The following is a 26,737-nucleotide window of genomic DNA, read 5'->3' as shown; positions in this document are numbered from 1 at the left end:
TGAGATTGAACATGTACATTTTACGCGTCAAAGGCGTTCTAAAATCCAGAGGGAAAAACATTTAAAACTGAACACATACTATTCTGAAAGTAAACACATAGTGTTCTCATAGAAGAAAGACGCGCCAGAGTGTTCAAAAAGTGTTTCAAAATAGTGTTCTAAAATGGCGTATTTGGTATTCTAAAAGCGGACGCCGGGTTTACAGTGTATGCAGTGTGCTACTAGGGGAATTTTGAATTTCAACTGTCAGGGGTTCTTTTATGTGCAAACCACACTGTACACTCTACACAGGACCTCATTTTTCTGTCCCATTCAATGGACTATACACTGTTCCTTGCCCAGCTCTACGGACTGCACCACTGACAAGGGAACCATGATGCCCGAAATTCCCTGAGAACTTTCTCAGCCAACACCGCGACTGAACACTGGATCTCCTGTCCCGTTTAGTGAGTCTACTGTTGGCTACTGGAAGAGAATAACGGAGAATTTGTAATGTAATGCAATGCAGTTTATTTCAAAAGTATACAAGGCCATAAGACCCATTTTTACACTGCAAATTATTATAAAGCGTTTAAAATTGATCCCCAGATCAACCTATGAGTATTGTGCATTTTGATTATTAGATCAATATTTCACTTTCATTAGTCTGATTTCTACTATAATGTAATTTGGACTCTTCTGTGTATTAAAGCCATGGATTAAATGTGTAGTCACTGTTGGTGGACAGCACAGTAAACCAGAAACTCTAAACTAGAAATTACAATGGTTGTGTATTATAAAGCATGGATTATTTGTGTATTTACTGTGCATTATTAGGTAACTCACAGTAGAACTATTTTTTAGACACAAAAAGCAGGAAAATCCAAAATGTCCAAGTTAATGATAAAACCAATTACAACTACAAAATTAATCGGAATGTCAAGTTGAAAACTTGGTTATTTCAGCAAATACAAATTAAATATATTAGCAAACACAACTCAGATATATTTAAAATCAAAACCATCATGTATAAATAAAATATAATGTAAATTTCAAATGATCATAAGCACCATTGGTTAATTTGTATAATTTTGAGATTGATGCAGGGTGAGCATGGGGGTGGAGGGGGGGAGAGACTACTGGACCAAGCAACGGTAAATTGGGTGGCCAAACAAGAGTATAACATATTATTATTCCCGATTTTTTAATGGTACATAAATGGAAAAAAAAAAATTAAAATGAGCATGACATCTGCATAAAAACGAGGTTTGCCAATTGCATTGTGCTTCGCGACATGTTATTTTTCTTATACATTTAATTTTCAGTTTTTTTATAGATGACTAATTCAGTACAGAAATTCAACATAAAACCTGCACTCATTGAAACATAAATTTAAAAAGATGAGGAAAAAGCCGCTCAAAATGTTTCCATCCTCGATTCGCTCGACGTTTATTAACTACAATTAACTACATTTCAGGAAATGGGTCGATAAAATGTTAACAATGGCCTTCAAAGCAAGGTTGTATCAAAGGAAGAGTAGAGTCGGTTTATAAAAGTAAAATTCGTTAAAATCTAAAACGTCAAACTGCATTATGACAAGTCTGTGAAATTGATTGACTAATCATTAAATCAGGCTATGATAATATTTCATGACAAAAATTCACTTCCACCAAACTTTATGTAGACTTGTACATCCAGCCCTTAATACACTATCAAAACTAACGGTAAAGCGTCTGACCTAGTTTCTATGTCATGACAATCCTGACTAAGCTGAAGTGGAGTGAACAATATTATGGGATAGATAAGTTTTGCATGATGGCTTTGTTGAATTGAAACTTCAGAAATTTTCCTGGAAACCAAATTTGACGATAACGATGGTGGTGAGTAAATTCTGCAATGGTGAAGATACTAATAATAGACATGGGGTTCGGCATGTTTAGGCGACTGTTATCGATTGATTCGTCAATCACCGTGTGTAGTTGTACTGCTGCGATAACTGTCCTTTACCACAACAATAACAGTAGAAAACGTGGTATAAGTTTAATAAGCGGCGCTAGTCAACAGTTATATTGCTGACTGTTTAATACAAATTTGTAACATTGTTGCTTAGAACTATGCTGGTCTTCTATTTTTTTTATTTCACAGCATGATATTGCATTAGACATTAGCGATGTCCATCTTATACAGCTGAAATATACTGTACGAATATTACCTACTGGTCATTTGCACGCAGGAGGAAACGAAAAGTAATAAGAGGAAATAAGTAATATGAAAGATAATATTTCTTGGAGGACAGTATATCACCTATTAAACCCACTAAACTTGAACAGGCATTATATTATGCAAGAGCTAAATCTGCCTACTGCAGGACTTTCTTTAGGCCTGAAATGTTATATAAATTAATAATTCGACATTAATTAAATTAAACATACATTATCCAAGAGCTAAATCTGCCAACTGCAGGTCTTTCTTTAGGCCTGAAATGTTATCTAAATTATTAATTAGACATTAATTAATTTATCCAGACCATATATATAATCAACTCTCGATGGCATTGCTAGCCTGCGATATTTACTGGATTATGATCCCATTTGCTGTTCAAATCATGAAATGGATGATCAAGACTATGTTTTTTATCGTACAGATTTTAGCAATGATGATCGAGGCTACGCCGAAATTTCAATCACTTAATTCTCGGTTCATAGTGGATCAATTTGACTGAAATGTTCAGCATATTGCCTTTACATTATCTACTTTTTAACTATTATAGTAAGAACTGCCAGCTATTTATCTTATTTCACATAATGTATCTTTAACTTAACAAAACCATAATCAACTCTTGATGGCTGCAATATAAGTAGATTTAAATACGTTTTGTGGTCGATGCAGTTACTGTAAAAATGGATCATTGAAACTTTGTTTATTATGGTAACAAATGTAGTAATGACAATCAAGGCTAGGCTATAATTGTATCAGAGTGAAGTAATTTGACATAAATTTTCAGCATATTCTCTTTTCATTATCTACTTTTTAACTTTTATAGCGAGAACTGTCAGCTCTTTATCTAATCTTATCTAATGCCGCTTTAAGTTGGCTGAAAGTATATTTAAATTATAGAATTATTGAATTGCTAGCATCTAACATGTCGTTCATCGCTGGCTGAAAGTATATTTAAATTATAGAATTATTGAATTGCTAGCATCTAACATTATGTCGTTCATAGCTGCCTTAAAGATGCATTATATAAAATTTAGATAAAGAATATACAGTTCAAAAATAGATAATAAAAAATGAAATATATTGAACATTTCAGTCAAATTACTTTATTCTGAGCCAATTTATAAATGTTTAATGTTTTGACAAGAGTATTTTGCCGAAATAGTCCCAAATGTCAAGTACCATTATTATAGTTATAAACAGTGACCCGATTATCCATTTTAACTTTGAATTATTAAATGTCACAGATGTTCTAACCCATTAAATATCTCGGCCATCTGATGGTCTAGAGGGTTGATTATAGGCTTGTTATGTTAATATATATCTAGATAACAATTTTTATAACATTCAAGCTAAAATAGTCCTGCAATAGGCAGATTTAGCTGTTACATTGGGTATATTCATATTAATCAAAATACTGTTAGTGTGGAAGTTAATTAGCTATACACTATTATGAAGTATACACTAAAGAAAATTCTGAATTGTTTGCTTACAGATTTTGATATTTTCTTAAATGTAAAGAAATTGATAATTACTGTCAGAAATTTGAAATGAATATATAGTTAATAGTGTACCTTCTATATTATTAACATTTTTTTTATTGTGGATATATTTAATATTTTGTCAATAAGACAAAGTTTGCCCAATATTTTCGTTAAAAATCATCAATAATCTAATTACAAATGCTTACTAGTACACATTACTTGTACTTATTGTGTATCACAATATATATAAAAATAACATTTTACATACATGTATTGTATTATCACTTTATCCAGGATAAGTTTTTAATAATTGTTCAAAATATTAACAAAATATACCTATAAAATTGATCATTAGAAACTCTTGAAAATTGATTTTCAGTAGTTGACATGGTTTAGAGTAGATACCGTACATGTCAATTATAATCATTCAAAGGTGAGTGTAGTTTTGGTGTTAAAACCACCTGTTCACACAATAGTAGGAGAACACAGTGATAATATAGCTTTACAGTAGCCACGAGCCACTAACCAATCAAATTTCTTGTTGCCAACAAAGCCATATTCATAATGACTCTGTCGCGTGCCAGATGTACTAATCAATAACTAGGCAGATGTTTTCTTTATTTCATCCACCAAACTTTGACAATACCAGATACCCAATTTTGCCCCCAAAACTTTTCTAGGGATCTTTTCAAGAAAACCAGAACGTGGATTTACTCTAGTTTAAGGAAGTCATTGAATTCTGTAAGTAAACTGGCAATTTTTCACTGATTAAGAATAATTTATGAACTTGTTGCTAAAAAATCAATATTTTCCATTACCTTTCATTGGGCTGCTTAGACAAGGTTATTAGGAGACATCTTTGCACGGTTAGTTATTCTGTGACTTTTGACAAAGATCATTTTGGAGATTTGTTTTATTTATTGATTGATATTAATAGATATTTTAAAGATAGGCTTGGAGAAAAATGGTATCTTTTCTGGAATATTTATTCATGAAGGAGCATCTTCTTTGACAATTAAAGTTCCCATCGCAATTCAAAATGGCAGCCAAAAGTACTGTTATTGATTATTAGTTGAAATAAGTTTTTTTTTAGCTGTGTCCATTCATGTTACTTTATTATTGTTCATGAGAATCTTAAATAAAACTGAATATTTTGTTCAGTGACTCCATATATGATGAATTGGTGGATATAAATAAAAAGATTTGGTAGACAGTGTTAGTATTTACTATATGAAAGAATCTGTAGACAGTATTAAATTCTATACCCCATTATTGGTAGAACATTTATATTAAGCTCATCATGGAAAATATGTCTATAAATTTATTGAGATGGTGTTGTTGGAATCAGTTTAATAAAAAATAGTTCACTCTAAAATTATGTTGCTGTCAGTTTTATCTTTCTCAGCCAGTAGAACTCTTAATAATTGGTTTAATTAATATGATTATGTTATGCACATTATAAATTTTAGGTCATGTTTAGTACAATTAAATGTAAATAATGAACCCAATTTTTTGTTTATGCACATGATGTATTAACAAACCCAGTCTGTATAGATTTGTTTGGTGATCATTAGACCGAAACTAGACATTGTTCTCTTCATTCTTTTTTATACCCCCAAAATAATAACATTTTCACTTTATGTTATTTCAAGTACAATTGGATGTAAACCATGAGTCAGTTTTGTAGACACAATCAGCACAGCTTCTCAACAAAATACTTATATGTAACTAAAAGTAAATGAATACAGCACAGTGATAATTGAAACAGAAATATAAATGGATGTGCACACTTAAATCGAAAATGTTAAATTGAATTTTGCTACTGGATTCGACCTCCAGCAATGGCATGCAGAAGTGTTAGGATGCATGGGCCAACTCCTCTGAACAGGGGCGGATTGGGCCATGATCGCCCGAAGGGCCGGTCGGACAAAAAATGAAAAAAATAATTGTGTCCAATTGGTCTAAAAACCTTTTTCTGCTGAACATTATTTGGGGGGCGGGGGTATTGGACCGGCCATGGAGCGATAATGTTCATGTTGTATGTGGCCGGTGGCTTTAACGGGCCGCCACGCCATCACTGGAGTCTGGAATGGGCTGGTATAATAGACTTTCCGTGCTGGGTGTGGGCCGGAATTCGGAATCCTGCAATGGGGATTCTGAATTTCATCCGAAAATTTCATCGGATTCACCCGACACTGTCGCCCGCAAATTTACTAATTATTAAGTCACCTGCACCCTGTTTGTGGGGATACGCCAGAAACGTCTGCCAATGGTTCCCGGCCCCAATCCGCCCCTGCCTCTGAAGCATAGGGCCTAATACTAAGCTGACATGTTAAATATGTAAAAACAGATAAAACTAGAATTGCGATGCAGTAATGACAGGTTTCACTGGTGCCACTCTATCCTTGAACAGACGTCACTTCCCGTACCGCTAAACAGATTTCCACGTGAGCAGAATTAGCCAATAAATCCAGCAATGTCATGATGACATCACTTACGTTATCAACAAAATATTTAAATTGAATTACAGAAATAACCACTTCAATTGCCCTTTACATGACAGAAAAAATTGATTAAAATTTGAACAGAAATAACACTTTATAAAGCCTTATTAAAATGCAAAAAATCTTATAAAAGTGATACTGACACAATTAGTTATTTCTCGGCACGAAAGAACGTTAGAAACACTTTTGTGATATCTATATATATGATCGTATTGATTCATACTATTTGTCCCTTGAAATCAAATACCATACTTTATACGAGTAATGAATATCACTTACTTCAAACAAATATTTGTTTTGGAGAATAAATACACAGTTTTTGCCAAAAGACATTACTTCCGGTGGTAATGGAAATGTTAAATCAGTTTTAGGAAATCGTAAATGGCATTAGGCATCACGTTGTGAAAATTTTATGAAAATCGAAAAATAATTGACACTTTTATGGACCCAAAACCTTGAAAAGTTTTTGTCAAAATAAGGTCATTTCTGGTGCCAACAGAAAACTTTGTCGGTAATAAAAAAGTTGAGACTTTGCACCATTGAGCATATGAACTTTGTTTTATACAAATCGAGCAATAACTAATTAACCTAGAACCCATAAACTGAATAAGCCAATTATCAAGTCAAAAATTGTTCATATTTTTGCTCAAATCACATGACCCTTTAATTCTGGGTAAAACGCCATAAAAAAAATATTCATAAATAAAAAGTTTTTTGTCAAAATTAAAATTTCAAAATTTGGCGCCTAATATCTTCCAAGATTCGTCAAAAATCTAAAGAACCGTGGCTATTTGCTTTGTCTCAGGTTATGTCAAAATGTGTCAAGTGTTAAAATCCGATGATTATTGTTAAGATTTTTTATCTTGTTCTCTGTCCATCTCTTGCAAAATGAGGGCGTATCTTGCATGGCAACTGATTATTCTCCTTAAGAAAACAATACAGACTGAACCTGAATCTGCCCGATTGTTTTAGAAAGGCAACACAAATTCAAAACGAAAATGAACCTTCACAAGGTCTTTCAACAATTTTTTGTCATGCCAATGATTTTGCCAGCACTCACAAAGTTGCTGCCGGATCCTGAGAAACTTCAGAGATGATCATACAATGGCTTAAGATGCCCTCATGAATTGCCATCTCATTGAAAGAGATGTTTATTGAAATGAATTAAACTTTTACAGGTTTGTGGAATGAATTGAAATGAGGAATTAATACACAGATCTAAGAAACAGGAAACATGGCTGCTGTAAAAAGAAAAGGTAAGTTGATTCAGTTTATCTTCATGAATGTCTTGCCCCCACCGGCGCTTGCCATTAGAGAGAGAGAGAAATAAGGTAAAACAGACCTTTTGATCTAAAGTGCAGGAGTTAGACCAATTGGCTACCCAACCCCCATTTGTCATTACATGGTACATGTATGTCACATAGTGTAGACATGTTCTTAAGTTGTGACATACAAGATAGATAATATCTATGTTGAAATTAAACTTACTGACTTTAGAAACTTTGCTTATAGTTTAAGTTCAGATCAATAATTCACTATTATTTTATCTGTTATTTTTTAGCTCCTGATAATGGAGATGGTGGCAACAAGGTAAATGTCAAATTTATAAAAACTAACCATATTCATATAAATACCAATATGTTTCTTCATTTTGTTAATGTATGTTAATACATGTGTTTTGTAATATGAGTGCTTAAGTATGATATCATCTTTAATCCTCTTAAAATTACATTTTTCATCTCAAGATGTGAGAACACCCTGGTTCTGACAAGGTCAATAGTGACATAATAACTTCCATTTTTGTGGTCTTGTATAATACAAGACCACAAAAATGGTGTTCGGTGAGAGAGATGTTTATAGAAACTAAAATAGGGCAATATCTGGAACCTAAGCAAATAAAGAAAAAAAGTGAAAGTAAAAGTCAAATTATTAATTTAATTTACTCTTTATTTTTAGAGTGAACCAGAAAATAAAAAGGCAAAATTGAAATCTCCAGGTATGATTTAATTATTTGATTTGTGTTTAGTACAATTACTGTCCCGGTCACATGGATTACAAAATACAATTTTGGTCATGCTTTGAAAATAACAATTAGATAAGCATATTTATCAGATAATATTTATAGATATTAGCAAATTTGTGTGGATATTAGGATTCTTGTATTACTCTCCTAATCTAGCACCAAAATTTTATTTTTCAGAAGTACCGGAAGTTGCTTCTGGGTAAGTTTATTTAGATTTATGTAGGTTTATTACTTATGTAACATAGAGCTCCATTTTACAGCACAGAATTCAACATTTAATCAGCACAGCTTGGTCAATAATGGGCCAGTTTACGACATACATGTGTCTTCATTTCATCCTTTTGACATTTTTTGTAGCAATCTTCAGTAATAGCTGAAATCCCTACATTTGGCATTCATAATCGTTATCTTCACAGTAGTTACACCATGAAGATCTGCAACTTTAGAAACTTAATACAAATCTACCATCCACACATGTAACATTCGATAAAGAAGCATTTGGCTTTATCTTTAATTCAAAAACCCAAGAAAGTTACCTTTGAATTATATATATATATATATATATATATATATATATATATATATATATATATATATATATATATATATATATATATAAAATTAGTAATTTGAATTAGTTAGGTTTATTAATAAAGTATTTTGTGTATTAAATTTTAGATGTACATTTCCTGGATGTAAAGGTGAAGGTCACATTACTTCAAAGTATTCAAGACACAGAACGTAAGTATATACAAATATATGCAGATTCATCTGATGTGAAATGTAATAATAATGTGTGTAATTCAACAAAACAAACATCATACTGGTGATATCTTGTACAACGAAGTGGGTTTTTCCAGGTCCTTTGGATTTCACCCACTGCTAAAGACCCCTACAGGTATACATGTATGTGTACATACAAGCAATATATTAAAATAAAAATGTTTGTCCTGAATTTACTCAGTTTGAGTTGAGTGGGTGTTAAACCCCATTTCTCTCACTCTCTCTCTTGATTCTTTTATCACAAGGTTTCCCATTTGATCTTGAAGCCTGATGTCAGTCTGTGACATGTTATACCTTATGTACATGTATATGTTACTGGTTTGATATAGTTGTGATGTAATAGATTAACGTCATTTTCCTTCAATTCAGCTAACGGAAATGAAATGAAATGAAATGGGGTTTAACGTCCTATGCTTCTGCACCTAACCTGGGCTAATTGAAGATGGGCATACGCCATACAGTGTGCTATGAGGGAAATTTTGCCCGGGCAGCGGCGCTACTGCCTACTCTTATATCGAATTCCAACTGCCAAGGGATCTTTTACGTGCACACCAATGTGTACACGGGACCTCGGTTTTTCGTCCCATCCGAATGACTAGGCAGCTGTCCTTGTCAGGCCCTCCGTTCTGCATCACTGACAAGGGGAAACCACGCCGGAAAATCGAGATGAACTTTCTCGGCCAATGCAGGGATCGAACACCCGACCTCCAGGCTAGCGAGCCAGCGCCTTACCCACTTAGCCACGTGATCCCCTTTCAGCTAACGGTTCAAACCGAGATTGACTTTACTAAAACTAGAAATACTGATGAATTCTATAAAAAATTTTGTTATAAAGATTAATATTTATTACAGAGTGTCGACTTGTCCTCTAGCAGCCAAAAAACGTAAACAAGAAAAAGAAGAACCAGCGTCTACATCTCCACCCACAACATCGAAACGAAGCAAAAAAGGAAAATCAGAAGTGAAAGAAGAAAAAGACAATACTAAAGAAAATGTGAAAATAAAAACAGAAAAAAATTGCACAAGTGCTCAAACTAGTGATAAATCGGTTCCTTCAGTAGACATTAAAACTGAAAAAGATGTGAAAAAGGAAACAGAAGTTTCAGTAGACGAAGATAGTTTAGATGAAGAACAAAAGTATTTTCGTGATGCAGAGAGAGGTTTAAGGAGTTTATCAGGAGACTTTAGTTCTGAGTTGCCCACAGATAAAACAAAGACATCTCACAATGTAACTGAATCGGAAACCGAGGTGTTTGAAGTGAACTGTTCAGACGATGATGATGAATCTGAAAATGTGAACCACGAGGACATTAAAGAGGAAAATTTATTAACTGAATCTGAGGTGCAGACGGTCCGTGTAAGTAAAGCACCTAGTTCACAAAATGAGGACATTTTTCAAACAATCCAGGAAGAGTGTAGCAAAATACAGTCGCAGGATGAAAAAGAGAAACAAATAGAACCTGATTCGTTAAAAGCAAATGCAAGTCAAACAAACCAGTCCCAAGATCTGATAAACGAAATCATAAATTTTTCTGTCATGGATGCTTTAAAAAAGGAGCCTAAAGAGGAGAAAATAACAAAAGATGATATAAAAGAGGAGAAACTTAGTGATGGATCAGATGATGATGAGGATGATGATGATGAGGATGATGAGGATGTTGAAGAGATTGAGGAAGAGGATGAGGCCATTCCTGAAGGAACAAAAATAGAAGGATTAGATGCTGAATTTACTGTGGTAGCTGAATGGATGGGTGGTGTTGGAGCTAACAAAACTACAGACGGTGCTATCCGACCTCCATCAGCTCCACCTGGTACTGGTAGTAGTGAAAATAGTAATGATGGTTCCACAGACTCTCAGTCAAATCTCAATCCAGATTTTAGAAAAGGTTTGAAATAAATAATAATTTTTGTTCTGAAATATAAAGATTTAAAGGTTGTTGTTCATTAAGTGATCAACACCAGGAGGAAAATTGTTTTGTTAGTTTTTTCCTATAAATTGATTCAAAACAACATTATGATTTTCTCTTGCTCAGACAAAATAACCTTCTGAGTGGTTAATTATTTCAAGAATAAAATTTCACTGTTAAATTGTAGGATTGATTCTTACTCCCAAATCATTCATTCCTCGGTTACAGTTCTGATAAGATTGATGTTGCTAATTTATGTAAGGCTTGTGTAAGGCGCATAAGTAATAAGGTTTGGTTGGGGGCATACATACAGTGATGTACATGTATCTAAGATTTCTGATTGTGGGGGTGGATTAAAATACACTGTACTCCCCAAAACATTATTATTTTGTTATTTGGCATGTCGGTCTTGCCATTTTAGGAGATGGAAGGTGTCCAACCCCTGGATGTGATGGTTCAGGTCATTCTACAGGACTGTATTCTCATCATAGAAGGTAAATATCTCATAAATATACATTTATAACAGCCATTTCATATTGTTTAACAAAAAGTTTTGTGTGAGGGTACTATTGAATAATTATTTTGTAATTGCTATATGTCATTTTCAGTTTATCTGGTTGTCCCAATAGAGACAAAGCTCCTATTGACTGTAAGTTCTTTTTATTCTAACAGTATTTATTCAGTAGATATTAACATCGTATAAAGATACAATCTGGGATCAGAAAATAATCTGGAGTTTATATAAATAGAATTTCTATCAATGTAGACTTACCTAATTATGGAAGCCATAATTACATTAATATTTGACATCATGTACTAGATTAGTAAAAAAAGTTTTTCTCTCTATTACAGTAATTGTGGCATCGGAACAATTTGTCAGGTAAATAACTTTTTATGCTCTTTATCATTTATAAATGTAGTTATTGTCTGTAGAATTGTGCCTTGCTATAAGCTCACCTATTTTATGTTCAGGGAGAGTTATTATTTCTTTACAGATGCCCCACACCAGGATGTAATGGGCGTGGTCATATAAATAGTAATAGAACAACGCATAGAAGGTAGATATTACTTTTGTATAACAGTAAATGTATTTAAAAGAACATTTCCCGGTTTTTTTTTTAAGTGCCCCTGTCCGTCCGCGTGTCCATACGTCTGTGGGTCCATTCACAATTTGTTTGTGGACCTATACGGGTCACAATTTTTACCCGATTTTGATGAACTTTGTAATATAAGTTTATCTAAGAAAGATCTCGGTTCCTTTCGATAATTGAGTATATTAGACCGTTACTTCCTGGATTATGGCAAATAGTCTAGTCATCTCAAAATAATCAGCCATTTAGAATTTAACCTGAATTGCCCTTAATTGACTTATTGCTTTTTTGATGTCAGCCAGGTTTTAATATGTTCAATAATAAAAGTAGCAACATTTTCTGAATTATATTCTTATTTGACTTTGTACGGTATAGGTAATATAGGTAATATTATATATGTTTTGTTTTGTAGTGTATCAGGATGTCCAATTGCTGCTATGGGTAAATTTATCACCACACAGAACCAGAAAAAATCAGGTAGGTTGAATTACTACCTTTAGATTAATGAACAATAATAGTATATTTTCACTTTCAGAAATAATTCATACAGTTAAAGATATTGGACATACAAATTTACAAATCATAATCGAACAAAAATATTCTTCAATATTGAATGTCAATTTTTAATACTAATTTGATCATTTTAATGAAAGTGAAATAGAAAATGGTATCAAAATAAATTGTTCTATATTAAAAGTAAGATTTGTAAAATGTGACATATATAAAAGTACAGATAGTTAGAGGCAGTAATTTCTATATTTTTGGTTATTGCCTCCTTTACATATACTTGATGTAGATGGGGTATATATACATGTATTTATGTTTAATATTGGTTTTATGTCAAGCCTGCATCACTTTGAAATACCATTATTTCAACCAAGCTTTCATAACATTATAATTTCATTTTTGTGGGCCTCAATTTTGAATGTATGAATTAAATTTTGAATGTATGAATTATAAACTTCTGAATTTGTTCAGTTGGAAAGGTTAAAAGAAATGTATATGAGAATTTTTTGAATATTGGTATTTCTTGAAACTGTTGTCAACCATTACCATTTTTATACGCCCACATTTTCATGTGGACGTATATTGTCGTCGCCCCTGTCCGTCCGCCCGTCGTCCACAATTGTTTGTGAACAGTCTACAGGTCACAATTTTTATCCGATTTCAATGAAACTTGAAATATATGTTTATCACCCTAAGATCTTGGTTCCTTTCGATATTGGTATGTATTGGACTGTAACTTCATGGATTATGGCCCCTGATTGTATGAAAAATCACGTTTTTATCTTGTGAACACTGTAGAAGTCACAATTTTTATCCGAATTAGTTTAGACTTGAAATGTATGATTATAACCCAAAGATCGCGGTTCCTTTCGATATTTGCGCATATCAGAACGTAACTTCCTGAATTATGGCCCCAGATTGTACGAAAAATCGCGTTTTTAGCTTGTGGACCCTATAGAGGTAATAATTTTTATCCGATTTAAAAAAACTTATTATTATATCACCGTTAAACCCTAAGGACGACTGAGTTCGAATTTCGTGAAAATCAGCCCAAAACTGACAGACAAAATGGCCGCCGTTCGTTCTCAAATAGCGTAAAAATATGGTATATCAAGGTTGTGGACCCTATAGAGGTAACAATTTTTATCCGATTTTGTTGAAACTTGAAATGTAAGTTTATAACCCAAAGACCTCAGTTCCTTTCGATATTAGCGCATATCGGACCGTAACTTCCTGAATTGTGGCCCCTGATTGTACGAAAAATTGCGTTTTTAGCTTGTGGACCCTATAGAGGTCATAATTTTTATCTGATTTTAAAAAAACGTATTATTATATCACGTTACACCCTAAGGACGACTGAGTTCGAATTTCGTGAAAATCGGCCCAAAACTGACAGACAAAATGGCCACCCCTCGTTCTCAAATAGTGTAAAAATATGGTATATCAAGGTTGTGGACCCTATAGAGGTCACAATTTTTATCCAATTTTGTTGAAACTTGAAATGTAAGTTTATAACCCAAAGATCGTGGTTCCTTTCGATATTCGCGCATATCGGACTATAACTTCCTGAATTATGGCCCCTGATTGTACGAAAAATCGCGTTTTTAGCTTGTGGACCCTATAGAGGTCATAATTTTTATCCGATTTAAAAAAACGTATTATTATACCACCGTTACACCCTAAGGACGGCGGAGTTTGAATTTTGTGAAAATCGGCCCAAAACTGACAGACAAAATGGCCACCGTTCGTTCTCAAATAGCGTAAAAATATGGTATATCAAGTTTTGTTGAAACTTGAAATGTAAGTTTATAACCCAAAGATCTCGGTTCCTTTTGATATTCACGCATATCGGACCATAACTTCGTGAATTATGGCCCCTGATTGTACGAAAAATCACTTTCTTTTTAGCTTGTTCTCTATCCATCTCTCGAAAATGTGGGCATATCCTGCCTGGCAGCCGCTGGTTGTATTATATGATATATTGAATGTGATTTAAGGAAGATTGTTTCTTTGTATTTAGAATACAAAGCTTGGGAACAAACACGAAGCTATGTAGACATTTTAATTCCTAAAGTGTTGATTTTAGTCAAAAACACTAAGTATACTTCGAAAATTTTGAGAAGTATTCATTCTGCTTCTATTTAATCATGACTATTAGAAAAACATTTTTTCTCAAAATCAGACATAAAGATTTGATATTGATAGTTTAGTAATGTCATAGAAATCTGCCTTAGTTCACAAAAAATATAAAATTTGATGTTTTTATTATTTCTTCACCCCATCGTTTTGTGGCAGTGACTTTATTTGTGTTTTTTTGTTTTATTTTTTTCGGTGTTAGGCCTGCACCTAGTGGTCATTCCAAAGAGCGATAACCCGAAGTCGGCGGTGCTTGCCGCGTGTAATGAATCCCAGTTGATAAAGATAGCAGCCAAGGAATGTACCACTGGTGTGTATTTTATTTGCTGTCCTTATCTTTCTGTCATGTAAATTCTTTATTTTGACCATGTGCTTACCTTTGATTTTCTATGTTGACTTTTGAAATTGTAAGAAAAAAATAATTATAAAGAAACAATTTGAAACAACTGAATTTTATCCATTTCAAATGAATTTGATATTGTTTTGTAAAAGTCCAGTACTACTGATATTTTAAAGATGCTTAGTTGATATGGTTCTTTTTGGTATGAAATAAAAATGTTCTTGATTAATAGTTGCAATGCAAGCATTTAATATTTAGTTTTGAGCTATAGAACTTTTAATATCTTTTAATACAAAAATTGATAAGATACCTAAGGTCTTGCTGTCAAATCGCAAACAATTTTTAATCTGGATGTATGGTATAATGTAACTGACAAAATATTTTATATTTGTAATGCTATATTAAAAAGTTTAGTAGATATGTTAGTCCATACAATTAAATCAAAAGATATTTGACGTTTCATAAAAGTGCGTTTTGTGTTATTATATTTCAAAAGTCAACATGCCAAAATTATGGTGATATTTCTCTTCTATTATTTCTGCACATTTTTCTGTTGTGATTTCATTTAAACAGGTAAAACAGGTAAAATAATTACGATTAATGTAAAATTCCTAAAGTTGCATGATTTCTAACTTTCTTCATATCATATCTTTAAGACATGATGTTTATTTAAAAAAATTTAAAACAGAAAGTGAAAGTTAATATTTTTCTTGTCTATATGAATAATACATGCATATTATGTAATGTATTAAAGAAGCATTTATTGATTAAAAGAGAACATTCTATTGCAGGAACAGACAGAATATTAAGACCAATGATTCTAACCAAACAGTTGGAATTACAGAGTATTAACTCTCCTTCTGTCGTCTCTCAAACTACACCAAGAAATAACCTAGCCAAGGAACTAGAAAAATACAACAGACCAGCTGACACCACAGCTCCTGCACAGATACTTAAGCCCCCCAAACCAAAAGTCAGAGATATGTCCGGCCCGGATAGACCAAACATTCTGAGCAAACGACCTCATTTCCGACCCCAGAATCGACCAGCACCACCACCTCCAGTTGTTATCAGTGATTATCAACCAGCAGTTAGTCCTCAAAGAGTGGAAGCTCGACTTCAGCAACTGACCACAGCAGCGCCACTGGTCTCAATAGCACCACCGGTCTCAACAGCACCACAAGACGTTAAACCATTGACTGCTAGTGCTATTCTATCAAGTCGTGTAACACCCCTGAATATTCCTCAACCATTAACAAAAACTCAGATTGTCTCCAGTAAAGCGAACATTTTAAATGCAGTGAAACCGAAAGTTGAGCCACTCAACCTAAATGATAATGGGTAGGTGTGACATATAGTCCTTTTATTTACTTTTATCCAGTTAGGAAAATAAGACAAAGTTCTGTTAGGTACAAGTCAGTGTGAAAAGTGAGTGTGAGAATTCTCTAAAATAATGATTAATATTCCAACTGAGGCAGATGCAAGAGGTTCACCTCTTATTTTTCAAGGTGTTCCCACCCCTATTCATAATTCTAAAATCCATACTTGAATGTATCTCAAAATGTTTTTAGACATTTTTAATTTGATTGTATTTATTATTCATTAATACATATTGTATGTGATCAAAGTTGTCTTAATGTTTTCAAATTATGGTCATTTTGTATTGTGATTAGTCTTTAAGAAATGAAAATAGTGTAGAAATGTCAACTTGTAAGAATGTTCCATTTTAAGAATACAAATTACCGTTCTCAACTTTTCTTGGCTAGATTTATGTAATTCTATAAATTCATATTAAAAATATATGTAAATGTATATTTTAAATTGATAAGGTAGCCAATGATTGTAGATTTACATTACATTTCCCTCTCCTCCTTATTAATGAATTATTTTAGCAACAAAGATACTGTGCGTTATATTTCCTTTGTTATATATTTGTTACAGATTTTATCCTTTTATCTCTCTACAAATAATGTTTTATATTTTTAAAAGTGAAATTGTACATATACTGCCCTGATAATAAATGATTTACCATTGATATTATTTCTGATGTTGTTTTTTCTTGAGAATGTGAATTCTGCATGTATGAATGGTATGCATAGCATGTGAGACTGATTTTCTTAATTAATTTCGTTCTTTCATTAATTGTATTAAATTCATTATCTAGAAGATCATAATAACATCTATTAAATCATCATTAACTTTTCATTTCGTGAAAGCCTTATTTCAACCAATGGATCAACTTGATTAATTTGGCATGGCAACACAAAAAAAGAAATGAACTATTTTTGATATTGGTTGAATTAAGTTTTTTCATTTTAAAGAATGTGTTATTTTAACAACCACGACTTTCATCCCTTCAGCATTTCATCTCCCCTGCCTGCCTCACCCACACTTAAGACACCCCTAACCCCTTCTCGCCCAAAGGAGATCAGAGAACTAGTGCAATGTCCCACCATTGGCTGTGATGGATCTGGACATGTGACAGGAAATTACTCATCACACCGCAGCTTATCTGGTTGTCCATTGGCGGACAGAGCAATGGTACAAGCCAATCAGATAGAACAGAAGTAAGTCTTGGTATTGCCTGCTTTTGTTGTTGTACATCTGTGTAGAGGTTGATAGTAACCATTGCTGTAATTTGAACTACAAGAAATTAAATCTTTAACTAATGGAATGGTTACTGTCATACAAATTATCTCTGGTACGTTGCTTGCTGCTATGTTGTAAATATTTGTTTTCAGTTACTTTCAGTTTTCAGTTATTCCTTTATCTTTCATGTTTTCAGTGTTGTTACATTATGGTTTATTCTTTATTTTGTTTTAAATATTTTCAGTTTTGTTGCTTCATTTATTTTGTTTCTGTGGTTCAATTATTTCAGTTTTTGTTATTTTTCTGCTTTCTCAGTTTTGGGTTTTGTTTTTATAATACAGATGTTATAAAAAAATACTATATGTTTTTATTAAAGCTATAGATTAATGCAATGCATGTTGCAAATTTAAACTAATAAATAATAACTAACCTTCTTATGTTGGTATTGTATTGCATGATAGATATTGTAAACAAAAATAATTTTATTAATAAAAAATAGTTATGTCAAACTTATACATCTTGTGAGATTTTGATCACTTAAATTATTGACACATGTATTTTGATTTTAAATATTATCATCAGTGTTGCTATATTTTTGTAAACTTATCAAATAATTTTTCAATGTTTTTATTGTACTGTTATTGCCAATTTCACAAAAAGAGGAAATGAATAACTTTTGTATTGAGCCTACATGAAATATTTCCAAATACTTGTTTTCAAAAAATCGGTCAACAAAAAAATTTGCAAAATTTGATTAAAATTGTTCATGATACCATATGTAAGAGATATTTGAATTGCATATAAAATTAATATGATTTCTCAAAAGTATTTTTGCACTTTATAAAGAATAAGAAATATACATACATGTATATACTATAAGAATCGATATTCATGAAAATATAATAAAATCATTAGATGTCCAACTGTTGGCTGTGATGGAAGTGGACATATAACTGGAAATTATTCATCACATCGAAGTCTATCTGGTTGTCCGAGAGCGGCTAAAATGAAGAAACTGACTGGTAAAGAAGGTTGTGATAAGAAGGAAACAGAAGATTTTGGGTGAGTTTTTCTGTTATACATTATTCTTAGTAGCAATTTCATTTTCGTGACAGCAATTTTTTATTTTGGTGGCAAGATCACTTCAATTTGGCATTTATACACTTTGGTTATGGCATTTAGTTTTACATTAGAAAGATCTTGGAGATTTATTCTTTGTACAGTGAATGGTTTAAAAATACCCTGAAATCCCCCTGCCCTCCAGTCTTGATTATTCTAGCTCTAACCTTTACCTTCAAATTTCAACTGTGACTCGGGATAATTGAATTAGGACCGGTCAGAGTGAAGTAGACGTGTATTATACACTATCCCCATTGTTCGGTAACCATGGAAATTAGATGAAGCATATTTTAGATTAAATTATTAAAAAAAATCAGATGGTGATATATCCCTATCCTGCCACTATTTCTTTGATGAAAGTATTTTTTTGGCACTTTATTTTAGCTGTCCTGTACCTGGATGTGATGGGTCAGGTCATATCACAGGCAAATATTTATCTCATAGAAGGTATTGTTGTTTGTTGTTGTCATATCAATCACAATGTTGTCATGTCAATCACAGTATATTATTTAATATATTTATATATTGTGTTGAATATTGTTGTTTTATCACCTTCTGTATTTTAGATCACAATGGAAATTTATTTATTCTGGTACATGTACTATGTACAAATTAATCGTTGATGTTTTTCTGTTTATGTTAATGTTACACTTATTAACTATTTACTATGGCTGCGTGTAAATCATTTTTGAATTGTTATTTCGTGGATCAAACTTTGAATTGATATTTCGGGGATCAAATTATGCTGCAACATCTAGCAGTGCTAGATCGAGATCCTAGCGTTAAATGAGATTTAAAAGAAATGTTCACCCAAGCAGGTTATTTTACTTAATAATGATAAATATTCTATGAAAAAGACTTCTGTTTTGAAAAATTTAGAAATTATTAAAGTTTAATAAATGTAACTGCAATGGACGACACCATGTTCCTGGCCATCGATTATTCTCAACCAGTCAAAACTAAGATTAATAATTAATAAAATTATAAACTTCAAAGATCATCGGAAAGGCACAGAGAATTCTATGGTTGTGGAACATAGGTACCTGTCATAAAATCAAAAAATTTAAGTTCAGCGACAAGCTTGTATTTTCAGACTCATTTCGTTAATGTCAGTTCTGTGCGGGATTTGCGTGGTGAATTGTAGGGGCTACACTTATTTTTTTAAAAAAAAAACCCGTTTAAAACCAGATGCCATTCCAACCATGTTCAGCGTTATTGATGGCCAATTTGTATCTTGATATTAAATATATTAATATCATTTCTTCAGTGGACAAAAACATTTTAATTATCAGAATTATATACAATAATGTATTTTTTAGAGAATGTCTTGTTTACATGAACCTATCCTTTAAGAATCACAGTGATTGAGAGTGTAAACTATAAGATAGAAATACTACAGTATACTAGAAAGAGATTATGATACATCTATCTGCATATTGTAATTCATAATTCAGGGATGAGGGGTGTTTCTTGAGTTACTCAGTCCACAAGCCTAGAAAAATTCTATATCCTGAACTGAAATGCAAGCTTTATACTTTTCCCAATTCACCTTAATGTCAAGTTTTGTACTACGCAAGTCACCTTTATGTCAAGTTTTGTACCACCCAATTTACCTTAATGTCAAGTTTTGTACTTCCCAAGTCACCTTTATGTCAAGTTTTGTACTTCCCTAGTCACCTTTATGTTAAGTTTTGTAGGTCACCTTTATGTCAAGTTTTTTGTCTAGTTTTTTGTACACATTTATATTTTGTTAATCTATTCTTCCATTATGTGTATCCTTCCATTGTGTGCATCATTATCTTTCGCGAATGAATTATAAGGATGAATCCATTTATATTATTGATGAATTTGTGAGCTGATCTGCAAGTTTTCAGAAATAAATGTCTTTCATATAGGATTTAAAGAACATATTATTTTGATAATCGCTGAACTCTTGAAATGTAGCTTAAAATGTAAATAACTTGTAAATTTCTAAGAAATCTTAAATTTCATTATCTCTGTGATAGAATAGCAGATTTTGCAGTTATCAATCCAAATTATGGAAAATAGCCCTGAAACAAGTGCAGTGTTAAGCTAACAATACAATGTAGTATTATTAACCTTAATAGACACAAAGTAGACACATGGTTGAAAAAATATTCTTATGGTGATATTTTTGCCGATTAAGTAATGGATATTCCCAATGTTGTTATGAACTGCAATATTGTGTTAGTCTGTTGTTAGAAACAAATCTGAATCTTCTGTTTATTTTCTTCCTGGTCAGATTTGAAATTGAAACCCTGAAGCTGTGCCATACATGTATATTGTATATCCCTGAACTCCCAAGATGACAAATGCCAATATTCTCAGGTCCCTGTATGTGTGTTTACTAACACAAATATTTCTCAAAAGCGTAGTTGTAGCCGAATGTGGGGGACTGTGGGTATTGTTGTAGTTTTCCCAATTTTACTTTAAAAAATTGTTTTTAGCTACATAAATAGGCTAAGTGTCATTAAGTGCCTTTGAGGCAATCAAATTGCTTGGCAGGCCACTTAGTTATTGAATCACTTAGTTATTGAATTATTACTACAATGCACAGTAAGATGTTTAGAAGAGAACTCTATAAGATTGTAGATTATTGTTGCTTTGGAGCATCATCTATTGATCCATGAATTAAGAGTGTATGACTTCCGATTACCTAAAACTCTGTATTTTATATGGTGGTCAAAATTTCTCTTTACAGAAAATATAAAGCCTGTGGTTGATAATAATCTCAAAGAATTTGATTATTTTGAAAAAGAAAATAAATTGGATAACAAAATTAACATATATAGACTATATAAACTAGTAAATATTGGATGTTTAAAATGAATTATTATTTAAATATAATAACGGAGTACAATAATTTCTATTTACCAGTGCATCAGGTTGTCCGTTAGCCAGTCGACAAAGGTTACAAAGATACATCGGTAGTACAGGGATAGAAAATCAAGATCCAGCTCTAATCAAAGCTATGAAACTTGATGGATTTGCGTAAGTTATATTTAATTCATCTTGTTTAAATATAACCCTTTTATTGGAAAAGCAACATGCATGCTTTATGGGGGAAATGACAAATGTCATAGATAGCGTGTGAGCATCAAACACCAATATACAATGCTTATTACCTAAAATAAATTATTTGGCATGTAACATGATATGCTAAAGTAACTGAGATTCTGCTTTTGTTGTATGAAAAAATTTAATTCTCCTAAAACGGATGTAGTCCTTGCCCCAAACCTTTGCTTAAAAGAGTTAATTCGTATGTAATAACTATGTTAAGTGTTCGTCTTGATATTTAAGGTGATTGTTTATTAATGCTTTTATTTTATCCTCACAGTTGCCCAACACCAAATTGTGATGGCACAGGTCATTCAAATGGTAGTTTTCTAACACATCGAAGTTTATCGGGTTGTCCTAGAGCAACTTTTGCCATGAAGAAAGCCAAAATTACTCCTGCTGAACTTGCTACATTACAACTCAAAGTTCAAAATGGTGAAGGTATAAAACAAATTTCCTATGAAAAGGAAATGTCCTTATACTAACTTGTTATAATAAAGTAATTTAGGACAAAGTTATTAGAAGGAAACATTGTGGATTATAGTTTTTAGTAGCAATGCAAGTCAGCAAGTTTTAAGTTGTTTTCTTGATCATTACAACAACTGGCATGGTTTCGATCCCCTGTTTGTATGTGACAAGGAGTAGGGTCACCTAACCTACCTTGTGGGTTTTCTCTGGGTCCTCCGGTTTCCTTCCACTGCTAAACACACCTGCGTGCAAGCAAATTATTGAAATAAAATAGAACTATATGTTAGTTCCGAAATAACCTAGTTTCTGTTGAGTGGACGTTAATCCCCATTTCTCTCTCTTTCTCGATCATTACAAAACATGGAAACTAGTTCAGAATCCATAAAGTTTAAAGCTAAAACCAATTACCAACTCATAAAACTTTTCTGAAAATATATTTCTTGGAGATAAATGAAGTCAGCCATTGCAAATATCTCAAGAAAAATAAACTCTTAATAAATGTAGTGACGAGGGAGTCGCATCCAAGTAGCATTTACAAATTAAAAACTTGCAAGAAGAAATTTAGTCTCTGCTACATTCCTTAACTTCTAACCTGTTTTACTTAATTATAGATTTGGAGTCTGAAAAAGAGTTCATGCAACTGGAGAATGAGATACATGCTATGAGGAAATCCAACATGGTCACAGAGAGTGAGGTGATAAAACTAAGAACAGAAACAGCATGTTTAGAATCACGTCATCAAATAACAGAGAGAGAGCGCAAGTCTTTGTTGGAGCAGAAACAAGGACTGACTAATGATCTGAACTCACTCAAGTCGAAACTATTTTCCTGTTTACAAAAAGTAAATCTTCCTCAGCTAGATGTCCCTTTAGATGTAGATAATATTGAACTTTATATCTGTAGAATTCAAAATCTGTGTAATCGAAATGGAGAAGATAAAGCTCTCTTTAGTATGCTTAAACATGCTTTAGCAGAAATTGAAGTTTCTTAGATTAAACTGACATGCTATATAATCATTGAAGTCAATTTCACAAATCGCTATCTTAATTGCTTATATGTTTTAGCTGTTATAATCAAATTAATCCCAAGGTTAAATACAGAATATACATGGTTAAAATATATTTATGTCAATAAGAACAAAAAGACTGCTACGGTCTTATACTTAAATCAAAATTTCTCATTTATAAGTTTTCAAGTGTAATATTAGATAATCCTAAGTGTCACGGTCATAATTAATGCTTTTGCATTAATGGAATTGAATCACAATGTGATCCTATTAATTCAGATTAAAAATTGACGATAAATGGGGTGTTGGATTTCTCTCATTAAAAAGCTCAGTGTGTATGTATGCTTAGTAATTTGGAGAGGATGATGGCATCATGCATTGTGAACTGTCAACTTTCCTTAACAGGAACCTGGAAAACCCCCTCCTGCAAAAATTCCTAGATCCACCCCTGGTTCTCTACAGAGAATATAAACAGGCTATGGTTAAAACAAGTCGGCACAACCTATAATCTTCTTAAAAATCTTTTGATGGACCTCATTTTGAATGGATTGAACCCAAGTCGCAAGATTATCTACCATTGATATTTTGGTTTTGTTTTCATAATTAAATGTTAAATAAGCATGTTAAATTAAGCATGGAACTGTGAAAAGTTATTGTCTGAAAAACATACAAATGACAGGGGCTTTAATAAGTCAATAATTTTCAGTTGATCATAAATTGGATAATAAAATTTCAATTAAGTTGAGCATTTAGCCCTGATTTGAGTTTCTAATTACTAATTAGTCACAGTAAGTGTCTAAGGTTACGTATATGTCCTATTGTTTTTTTTGCTGTGCTTTCTTTTTATTGTTATTTATTCATACACTATATTCTGACAGTTTGTGAGCTCTCTATTTATCATAATTTAATTGTATATATATATGTATAATTATTGCATAATTAATTTATTTAATTTATTTTGTTGTGTTATATTTATAGAAAGGTTATTAACATGGTTAGCTTTACTTTTAGAACATATCATAAAAGAATTTTGTTATTGCAGAATTCCATATTTATATTTGTATTCCATTCCATGATCTATGTGGTACAAACTGAGCATCATTCCCCTCTACAATGTTTTAATAATTGTTTACAGGAGCTAAACCTCTTTGATTTAGTTCAAAATAAAGAATAAAATTGAGTTGATTTGGTGTGTTATTTGATTTCTGTTAGAACAAGCTCATTAAATAGAAATAAATTGTTTTCAAAGATTAAGCAGAAGTTGCTTTGTTTAGTAATTTTAGTTTTGTTTTTACCTTACAGTATACTGTAGGGACAAACAATGATATCTTAACATTGTCTTTATCTATGAAAGTAAAATTTTGAACGAAGACAGATTATCATCTGACAAAACAAAACAAATTAACACATGAAATCCATTAACTTATTTTGACCAGATCAGAGTGGTCCAGCAATATCAAATAATAAACAGTAATATTTTCTATAATATTAAAAGTGTTCATTGAATTATAACATTACTACATGTCGTAGTTTAATATTTTACATAATTTTCTTTCATGAATTATAATTTTGTATAATAGCAATATATTTTATATATTGTGTATTTATTTCAGTATTTGTTATCTAGTGTTTTTGTATCTATACATAATAGTGCATTTTTTAAATAATCTGGATGTTTTTTATCCAAATAGATGGGTTTTCTGGTCAGTACTTTATGTACATAATATTTATATAATAGCCATGTTTTGTAATGTTATTTATCTTTTGAGTGCTTGTTTAGTAAGTCTGTTAATTTTATTATTCTTATAAATAATAATTCAATTAGGATCAATCTGATTAAAATACAGATCCTGTTTCGTTTCGTTTTTTATAGTTCAAAATTTTGTTTTCCTTGTCTTTACTACACTAGTATTACTGGCATTTTGGTTGAAGTGAGGGATAAGGCAATGAAACAGTCTCTTGAAGCAACGACTTGGCGTGCCATGCTCGAAACTGTGGGTACACCACTAGAAACGTCAACACTGATTTATTAATCAGTGTCTGGGTAAAAAGCCGCTCGTACAACCCCTGACATGACCTTCCAGTACAACTTGTCAGATTTTCATGTAGTGTAGGCCATTGAAAGTATAAAAAAACGAAACAAAATATAGATCTGTATTTTAATCAGATTGAATTAGGATAGAATGAAAGCTAATTAGTTGTACATATTTTAATTTATTTTAAACTTCTCATATTAAAACACTTTTTGTAAACTATGTTTTTATTTATTTTATTCTTAATTTAATATAATTAATATGCATATTTATTTATCCCGCTTTTGTTTGCTGACATATATGTGCAATAATATACCATAATATGTGCCATTAATGAGGGATGATTTCCTTTCTAATCATTATTGAAATCAAATACAACTTTACATAAATGTAAGCCTAATAATTGTTGTTCTTTTAATACAGTAATAGAGATCCTTAATATGTTTTAAAGTGTACTTGCAGTGTAATTGACTTCATTAAAGTACGAGTCAAACCAAAGATCTACTTTTTCAATATTTCTTGTCAGTTTAAAATGTATTGCTATTGTTGATACTAGTTTATTGTTTGTATGTATTATATATAATGGCTACTACAATCTGTTTAAACTTCAATGAATAACCATGTTATTCCCAGCTTTATCTATGATCATTCCTATTTATACATTTGTTGAATTTGTAACCCTATGTAAGTAAATGAAGTACCAATACATGTTTTATAGCTTTATATCTGTTGTTATTTTTTATATGCAGAATTTGCGACTTGATCTGTAGTCACATATGCAAAAGTGACTCTATCGATGAAATCAGTCCTGTATGGGAACTGGATTTTATAGAAATTTCACCAGAGGTACCATAATATTATGTTACTGTTTCCTGGGTATTAACAATCTGATTAAAATACAGATCTATATTTCGTTTCGTTTTTTTATACTTTCGATCGCCTACACTATATGAAGATCTGACAAGTTGTTCTGGAAGGTCGTGTCAGGGGTCGTACGGGTGGCTTTTGACCCTATGACGTCAGACATTGATTAATCAATCAGCGTTGACGTTTCTAGTGGTTTACTCAAAGTCGCTGTAACAGACCGTTTCATTGGCTAATCCCTCACTTCAACCAAAACGGCGGTAATATAACAACTCTTCCAGATCCTAGTGTAGTAAAGACAAGTAAAACAAAATTTTGAACTATAAAAAATGAAACAAAATAGGATCTGTGTTTTAACTAGAAAACATCAACACATCTCCCCTGTATTGCTATCTTTACATTGGCTCCCAATTCAGCAAAGAATTAAGTTCAAGTTACTCCTCTTTGTCTTCAAAGCGCTAAACAGCCAAGCTCCATCTTATATAAAACGTCTTGTAGAACCCTATACTACCAGCAGAAATCTCCGTTCTCAGAAAAAACATCTTCTAAAATCTCCAGCCATTAACTTACAACTTGGAAAACGTGCCTTTTCTTATGCTGGTCCTTTTC

The 26,737-nt window shown here is 32.1% G+C and overlaps 1 protein-coding gene across 6 annotated transcripts; it reads left to right on the top strand.

The window, feature by feature from the left end:
- The first annotated feature begins 1,752 nt into the window (after window positions 1-1,752).
- Window positions 1,753-25,987, top strand: LOC126818946 (myelin transcription factor 1). 6 transcript variants are annotated; one of them, XM_050546652.2, is made up of 21 exons: window positions 1,756-1,859; window positions 4,060-4,113; window positions 7,363-7,440; window positions 7,746-7,774; window positions 8,141-8,180; window positions 8,385-8,406; window positions 8,886-8,948; window positions 9,843-10,876; window positions 11,319-11,391; window positions 11,506-11,546; window positions 11,750-11,777; window positions 11,893-11,955; window positions 12,401-12,465; window positions 14,834-14,941; window positions 15,763-16,312; window positions 17,332-17,538; window positions 18,476-18,622; window positions 19,064-19,126; window positions 21,578-21,691; window positions 22,038-22,198; window positions 22,837-25,987. In XM_050546652.2, exons 3-21 carry the CDS (start codon window positions 7,419-7,421, stop codon window positions 23,214-23,216), a joined length of 3,210 nt encoding a protein of 1,069 aa, XP_050402609.1. In that variant the 5' UTR covers window positions 1,756-1,859; window positions 4,060-4,113; window positions 7,363-7,418; the 3' UTR covers window positions 23,217-25,987. The 6 variants fall into 6 exon arrangements, with proteins under 6 accessions (XP_050402607.1, XP_050402611.1, XP_050402610.1 ...); XM_050546650.2 differs by lacking the exon at window positions 4,060-4,113 and having other exon boundaries at window positions 1,753-1,859; XM_050546651.2 differs by lacking the exons at window positions 1,756-1,859; window positions 4,060-4,113 and adding an exon at window positions 4,267-4,421.
- Window positions 25,988-26,737: the final 750 nt, after the last annotated feature.

The sequence above is a fragment of the Patella vulgata genome, chromosome 4 (assembly GCF_932274485.2).
Source record: "Patella vulgata chromosome 4, xgPatVulg1.2, whole genome shotgun sequence".
In the NCBI taxonomy this organism is placed as follows: Eukaryota; Metazoa; Mollusca; class Gastropoda; family Patellidae; genus Patella; species Patella vulgata.
The sequence above is the reverse complement of the archived record's forward strand: the minus strand, read 5'-3'. Positions and strand labels throughout refer to the sequence as shown.